The following is an 8,174-nucleotide window of genomic DNA, read 5'->3' on the forward strand; positions in this document are numbered from 1 at the left end:
ACGCGCTCCATCTTCCCCTTGATCGTTGACGAGAGAGAGAGAGCGCGCGTCAGAATTCAACAGCTGCACTGTGAGGACTCGCCAAGTCGAACAAATATGATTCCCATCCAAACAATTGAATAGGTGAGCTGTGAACACCACCAGAAAAACGCGTTCGCGTGTGAAATGAAGAAGCGACTCACCCAGTCTGCTCGGCACCCTACTCAACTCAGTCGCTCGTAGTATCAGTGTCATTAATAATCCGGAAATTCACACTTGGTAGGTATTGTTTGGTGAGTTTCTACAGTTTGGTCGAGGTCGAGACAACAGAAAAGTGTTAAGTGTTGCTAACGTTGGTCTGCGTCGGAGTTCGAGTTCAAACGTTAGCGTGTCGTTATAGTTTACGTTACTTTATCGGCGTTAAGTTTTGAAACTGGCGTTAAAGAAATCAATGAGCAACAACGTAAGTAAACAAGGTACGGTTAGTGTCGACGTAAACTAATCTATTGTCATGGAGTTATCGTTTTTTGCAACGGGGTCTGTAGTTGTTAGCTAAATGAAGCTGCTGAATGAGTTAGCGTCAGCGACGTCAATGGTATTAATCTGTAAAAGCTCAATAAGTTTGCCAAATTCCTCGTGCTCTGCTTATTATGCGCACATAGAAATGTAATAGCACCTCAAGTTAACGGCCATCGACTTGGGTGAGTCAAACTTCACTGTTAACTAGGACTTCGAGCATCCCCCCCCCCTCTCACGAGCAAATTAACGTTAATGGTGTTAACGAGGGCTGTGCGTACTTAAATAACAAGGGGGCTAACGTTAACGCTGCCGCACACAACGCATGAGTGGGCTTTAAAATCATAATAACAAAAATCACACTGGGTCACTTAGAGAATTACATGTGCTCACCTGCGTTAAGTCGAAAGTTCACACAGGAAAAAAAAATTACAACAAAGGACAGCATTAACAGTCAATTTGGGTCATAACGCCAAAGTTATGTTATTGAGAATAGGGGCGATTCATTGGGAAGGGACTAATATAATTCCCCATTTTGTTGGGATCAATAAATATCTATATATTTAGTGACATATAGTCAGGCCACTAAGCATACATTGCCCAGCTGTAACACTTTTGTAATGCCAATTAATGTATTTTGGTAAATTAAATAATAATTTGATATTATGGCTTTATAGTGGACTGCTGTTTTGTTGTTGTCAGCCATTTGTATGACTGTTTTTACTTGTCTTTTAACTTGATATTCTTTTGTTTTTAAACTTGCTTTTCCGGTCACTCCACCCCTGTGTCATTCAAACTAAGAGTGCATTTGGAATTTCTTAAAGTTTTTCCTAATATGTATATACATAAGCATTTTGTTATACATACTGAAAGAACTTTATGACAAAAACCACAAGGAGGAACTTAGTCACAAAACAGAAGGAAAAGCAAACACAGCCTGGTCCATGCTGTACCATATGCATGTGCAATGTGTGAGTCAACATGCAGCCAAGGATTGTAGGCTAGTATAACATCCAAGTTTTTATATCTTGGGTGTCAGATGTCACTGTCATTAAATGTTGTTCAGTGTCAATCTTACTAAGTCCATGTCACATTTCTCAAGACTTTTAATTTTGGGTGTGATCAACAAAACCACTAAAATCCAAAGGTAAACTGTTGGTGTCCTAGGTAGGAAAATGCTCAATATTACATTAATGGTTTAATGCAGTGGTATTTTAATACCTGTTTTTTTTTTAGTAAACTTTAGCACATTAAAAACATTTAATAGGGACTATTTGTAAAACAATGTTTCTTACAAATTAGTCTTTTTTTTTCAAACAAAATGTTTCAATGTGAACATGAATGACAGTATTCCAATGACCTATCCAATAATATTAACCCTATAAAGTTTGTATGTTATCAAGTATGCCAACTTCTGTTGTTGACTGCTCACAAACTTGGGTTTATGTACGTACATACTAAGAATTAAGAAAAAGAATGCTTGTGAGTAAGAACAACATTGTCTTGGTATCATCAATGACCAGTACAGAGAGGAAATGAGTTGTCTGTGCAGTTGATTGCTAAAAAGATACATTTCCTGTTTCAGTCTAAGGGCAGGCATGTGGTGTATTTTATACAGATTTTTATCTCAAGTTAGGTAGCAGCTACCTGATCCTACTTTTTGGTTTGTTTTGTTATTGAAATTTTTAAAGAACCTAAAATCACCTTCCCCCCCCCCCCCCCCCCCCCCCCTCCATAATGTTTCCAGGGTCCTAACAATCTGGACAGCGTTATCCAACTTCAGAGGACAATGCCGACCCACTCGCTGCCACCGTTTGTGGAGAGCCCGGATGGACTTGCCCAAGATATTCTTATTAGTAACAACGCAAGCATCCCAGGACCTGGCTCTAGCATGACACCACACACCAGCTACTCAGACAAGCCTGTGTTGCAATCTGAAGGAAGCATGCCGCTGTCTTGTATGTTCTGTGATCAGAATTTCACTCATCAGGATGAGCTAGGACCCCACGTGTTAACGCAGCACCCCACCACTTTCTCTGAGCCAGCGGTGCTTAGAGTTGAAGCAGAATTCAGGATCCCAGGAGAGAGATCCAGGCCCAAACCCAGCGGCCTCCCTGTCGAGAAAGAGGAGGTTACCAGCTGTATTGTGTGTGGGCAGGTGTCACAAGATGCAAGTGAGCTGGAGACCCACATGAGGAAGCACAAGGACTACTTTACTTACTGCTGCAATGTCTGTGGACGGCGGTTTAGAGAGCCGTGGTTCCTGAAGAACCACATGAAGATGCATGTAAAACCAGGAGCAAAGAGCAAGGCCCAGCAAGACCTGGAGACCCCCGTCACAGTCAATGGTATCGTCCAAGACCCTGTTACAGAACCTGTAGTCACTGTTTACAAAATGTGCATGGTTTGTGGGTTTTTCTTTCCTGACCATGACAGTTTGGCTGAACATAGTAAAGTACACAATCGAGAGGTGGAGCCCGGCAAAGATAAAGATGAGGAGAAAATGGAAGGTACTGCTGAATCTCTTGCCAAACAGGAAGTATTTCTTCACAGTCTAAACCTCATGCCTTGCTCTTCAGGAGATAGTTTGCAACGGGAGAGATCATCAAAATGGATTCCCCAGCTGGATCCCTTCAACACATATCAGGCCTGGCAACTTGCTACAAAGGGCAAGATAGCAGTTGGTCCGAATAATATTAAAGATATTGGCCAGGAAGCCAGCACAGACAATGAAGAATGTGGCTCTGATAAGGAGGAGCTGAATAATATTTGGTCTGAGGGACTAGGAGACAAAACTACAAAAGAGGTCCTTGGGAGAGAGCCCCGGTCTCAGCCGCAGCCGGTAGAGAACGCCGCGCCGCAGCGGCGGTCTCTGATGCAAAAAAACAAGGACAAGGAAAGGCCAACCACTTGTGAGGACTGTCAGAGAACCTTCAGGACCTACCACCAGTTAGTTCTCCACTCCAGGGTCCACAAGCGTGAGAGAGGCGGTGAAGAGAGTCCAACTAACTTTGTTGATGGGAAGTTGTCGAGTGCTGGCTCACTGGAGCACGCAGAGGAAGGCTGTGAGGAGGGCTTCGAGGAAGCGGCAATGGCAGAAAACCTGGGACCAGGTACTGTACATGTATGGCTCATCACACGCTCATGCTTCTCTCATACTGTCTTCATTGTGCTTTAGGAATTGTTTTTCATACATAGAATTGTTACTAACAGCACCCTCTGCTGGTAGGAGGGATGTTAACACGTGCCCTTTGTGATTTTAATGTAATTGTGCCTAATTTCAAAGGTGAAGATGGTTTTGATCGCTCAAAAGTCAGATCAAAAGGATGCAGTTACTGTGGCAAATCATTCCGGTCAAGCTATTACCTCACAGTTCATCTGAGGACACACACAGGTATGTTGAACACATTTGGCATGAATGATTAATTTCGCTTATGAGACTGCAGTAAATCCACTGTATACAGCAGGCTTTATGCTGTGGCTTCTATGTTAGACCGTGCTTATACTAAACAGTTTGTTTGCTTCAGGTGAAAAACCCTTCAAGTGTGCTTACTGCGACTACGCTGCAGCCCAGAAGACTTCACTGAAATATCACCTGGATCGGCGTCACAAGGACAAACCTTACGTGGACATTCCGAGCAGACCCGTGCCTTTAGTGCCCTCTCCTAACGATACAAAACATGGAAACGACCATGAAAATCCCACCCCGCACAGATCCAAACTCTGGGTTCCTGGGGCCAGGTCTTGCACCACTGGAACGCCAGAGGACAGATTTGATAGCATTGGTAGCAAGCATGGCAAACCACTCGTCCAGATGAATGCTGAGTATGAGAAATTAATTGCTAACTCTGCCTACTCCCCGACTGATGATGTGGTCGTAAAGTGCCCCGTACCTGTTAACCTGAAGATGGAGAGGAAGGAGATAAAAGACGAGAACTCTGAGGCCCCATTAAACCTGTCCTTAAAAGTGTCTCTCTCCATCCCTGCCAGTGCAGAACCCAGAAATGCATTAATTCCAATTGCGTGTCCGTTTTGTGCCTATAAAACAATGTACCCCGAGGTTCTGACAATACACAAAAAGCTCACTCATAAAGAGAAGTCAGACAGTACAAAAAAGAATGGATTCAGCAGTTTAAAACAAAAACGTTTTACAGGTTGCCCCCCTGCGCTTGATGGGAAAGATGTCCCCCCGCTTCCAATGATTGACCGGCGCCACCCTCGTCGAACCAAGTCCCCACCCCCTCAACCTGCAAAGCTACAAGAAAAAGCCCCTGTTAACCCACCTAATGCTCCACAGCGCTCCCCCATCCATGCACGCGTACACGATGTTGTCCAGGAGACCCAGCGTTGCACAAATGACACTGACACCCCCCCCAGTCAGGAATCGTCTAGGTACACAGAGCTCATGAGGAAGTCCAACACAGGCAGCAAGTATGCCATGGAGCGACCAGCCCCCCCAGAAAGGGTGGGAATTGGGGAGAGGAGTTACCCAGCAAGAAGCGGTGTCATTTGGCACCCGGATGCTGCCCGGCTGTGCCTGTCAAGCAGATTTGCGAGCCTCGGCCAGATGGATTTTGGTGAACCCTCTAGCAAGAGATTAAAGTATGCGCTGCCTCCAGGCAGGGAAGCTGACACCGGGGAGAAGCCTGGCTTAAGAGGACCAGCAGGGAACGTGTCCAACAGGCTTCTTATCACAGGGAGAAGTGTGAAGGCCCCGTCGCAAATGTCGGGTCCATCCACAGCTTCTGACAACCTGGGTTCTTTGAAGACTACATCCACAGCCATTGGAGGGGGCTTGGACACTGAGTGGAGCATGATGAACCTTCTGCGCTCCTACACCCCCAATGACCTGGCATCTCTCTACCACAGCACAGCAGCCAATCCCAGTCATGGAGGACTGGCCAACCCCAGAGCAGGTGTGTATTAGGTTAGCTGGGTCAGGAGAAGTACATACTCAAACTAGGCTTCTTGCTATCGGCATATACTAGCAGTTTGTAGAGTTAACATTCAAGATGTTTTCCCAGGGGGCAGAACGGTGCTGTACCAACACTTACCCACTCTCTCCAACCTTCAGAGGAGGGACCCCTCAGGCCCTTTCCCTAATCCTCAACGCTATGGGACCACTGACAAAAGTACCTAAACTGGCACCAAGGTAAAAGGTTGACAAATATTTTTACAATGCATACTATTAGAGACCCTGACCAGAATATTTCACCTGGTACTTAGTATAATTGAATCCCGTCATTTTCTCTCTTCTCCCCAGATATGAACTGTACGGCTCCCTTATTTTGGAGCAGTTCTTGGAAAGTGCGTTTGTCAAAAGGTGTCTAGGCTCAACTAATTCAATTAAAGTTTGTTTTTTTTTTTTGTTTTTTTTTGAAGAAAATTGGGTTGCATAGACATTTCATGGCTTTAGTGTACATTTGGTTTCTTTTTCAAAAGGAAAAAGTGCAGATTATCTTTCTTCAAAGATGTTATTCCACTGGTGGGCACCGTGGAATTTTGTTCCCATTCCAAAAAAAATAAAAAAATAACCTGTTGCTTATTTCATTTTTGGCCCACACTAATGTTGATACCTGCAAGTGTCTGACAGAACAGTAAACGTTGTATGTGGGATAACATAAATATTAAATAAGCTTTCAGTACATGAAAAAATATATAAAGTAAAAACAAGAAATGTAATGTGTGTTTAAAAAAAAAAAAATTGCTGCTCTGTTCACCTACTGTTTATGTCCAGGCAGTAATTAAGCACTAGTCTATTTTTTTTCTTCCTTTTCCCAGACACTGAAGGGTGGGGATATTCTGTTTAATAACTTTATGGCTTCGGCCCAGTGGTCCACAGACAGGCCACAGTAACCTGTGTGTGTACGTTGGAGTGGTCTACCTCATGTTGTGCTCTCAACACTGTAAAGCTGCTGCAGCTATCAAGTAAGCTGAGCTGTCACCTAGCTGTCCGTCAACTACAGACATGTCTTGAGATGTAGTATAACTCGATGGACGAGATTTTCGGGGCGTCACGACATTTTTCAGGCACCACATAAAACACAAACTCATCTGGTGATACAGTACTCCTCCTGGGGCCGTATCAACATACGGCCCCTGATTAACTGTAACAGTGTGGGCTGTGAAGTTGTTTCAATTTACTTGGCATTCGCACACTCACTTTTAAACGGAACAGATTTTGTGGTTATTTGTCCTTTTGAATTAAATGGCTATTGTCTGCTTTAGTGGTGCCTCAAATCCAAAAGCTGTAAAATGTATCAACCTTTAAGAGTTCTGTTTGCGCATCAAATGGTTACACTCTATTTGGACTGCACATGTTCTCACTATTCGGGCTAGGCAGAGTCTCGAAAGTGTTATTTTGTTTCAAGTGGCAGCAGTCAGTCCCGGCTGGTCATCAACTGGTCTTCTAGATGTCATGTGACTGTAGTTCTGGAGGGGAAAAATACAGAAGCAGCTATGTTTAATGGCTCAATTAATTACACACTGTGAACAAAAAGTCTCAGGTTAAGTCATTTACGAGCTATTTAGTCTATTGTATAATTTAGTATATTTGCCACTTTGAATGGCTCGGGTTAAGTTATTGCTTTCTTTCTGATTGGTATTCACATTACATGTGTACTTATGTAAAAATGAAAATATTGTTTGAGATTTGTATGACACATTTCAATAATAAAAGTGAGGCGAAAAGCTGTGTTATTTGTTACTTTACTGACCGGCACCGGGCCACTCACAATCTACACAACCCAAGTTTAACTGCAGTTTGAGGGCCTTCGCTGCATTCATTTAACTGAAACTGGAATTACCGTTTGATATGACAAACCTGTCTTTACTTTGGTCATCTCCCAGGTACAGGTCACATACCTGTAATTCCCAATTATTTGTTGCATCAAATCTGAGATGGTTGAGATGCTGCACGCAGTCAGCCTCTTTAGAAGACACCTAGACATTAACAGTTTAAGACTAGGACCAAGAGAGGTTTCAGTATTAGATGATACATTTTTTTTTTTTTTTTTTTTTTTAACATATCAGCCTCACATCTTGCACAGAGACTATTCTGTGGCATGACAATTTTTTATGGATGCACATTAGACTGAAGAATATGTGGCGAATGTTCCCTTTTCCCCATCAATGACCCAGATTGACCGCTAGAGGGCAGTATTTACAAGGTCTAGATTAGAGCCTTGTCAGATTCTGGTTTCAAAGTTCAGTTTCAATAGCAGAGCTATGTAGTGCAGTTCATTATGATGAGTCTGTATATTGTGGTGAGGGAAAAATTACAGAACTGTAGTGCGAACAGGAGGTTTATTTTTATAGCTTTGATACTAAGTAGAAAACATACACGTTTTATTTCATTTTTAAAAGTACACTTCTCAACACAGGAAAAAAAATACTGCTCTGTTTGTTTTAGGACTTACCTTAAGTATGCCACGCTTCTTGTAGCCAAACCCCAAATGGTGAAGTCGCACAGGTGTAACCTATCAGTTGTCAAAGGCAACACACCTGGTATGCTTTGTGATTCAGTGACTCCTTGAAAAAGAAAGCTTCTTGTGGAAAAGTGAGTTTGGTAATAGCTTCTACATGAGCACAGTATTGAATTTCTCCACAAACGGAGAAGACTGACAAAACCTATCACGGCTGTGCATTCTGTAAACAACACATTACAAGGGACAATCTTC

General features: G+C 43.1%; 1 protein-coding gene across 3 annotated transcripts; it reads left to right on the forward strand.

The window, feature by feature from the left end:
• znf217 (zinc finger protein 217) lies at nt 1-7,187 on the forward strand. Of its 3 annotated transcripts, none has more exons than XM_034877500.1 (6): nt 1-442; nt 2,243-3,608; nt 3,782-3,889; nt 4,023-5,411; nt 5,520-5,647; nt 5,759-7,187. In XM_034877500.1, the coding sequence occupies exons 1-5, from the start codon at nt 431-433 to the stop codon at nt 5,633-5,635; spliced, it is 2,991 nt and encodes a 996-aa protein (XP_034733391.1). In that variant the 5' UTR covers nt 1-430; the 3' UTR covers nt 5,636-5,647; nt 5,759-7,187. The 3 variants fall into 3 exon arrangements, with proteins under 3 accessions (XP_034733391.1, XP_034733392.1, XP_034733393.1); XM_034877501.1 differs by having other exon boundaries at nt 1-258; XM_034877502.1 differs by having other exon boundaries at nt 3-123.
• The last annotated feature ends 987 nt before the right edge of the window (nt 7,188-8,174 follow it).

The sequence above is a fragment of the Etheostoma cragini genome, chromosome 7 (genome assembly GCF_013103735.1).
Source record: "Etheostoma cragini isolate CJK2018 chromosome 7, CSU_Ecrag_1.0, whole genome shotgun sequence".
Lineage (NCBI taxonomy): Eukaryota > Metazoa > Chordata > Actinopteri > Perciformes > Percidae > Etheostoma > Etheostoma cragini.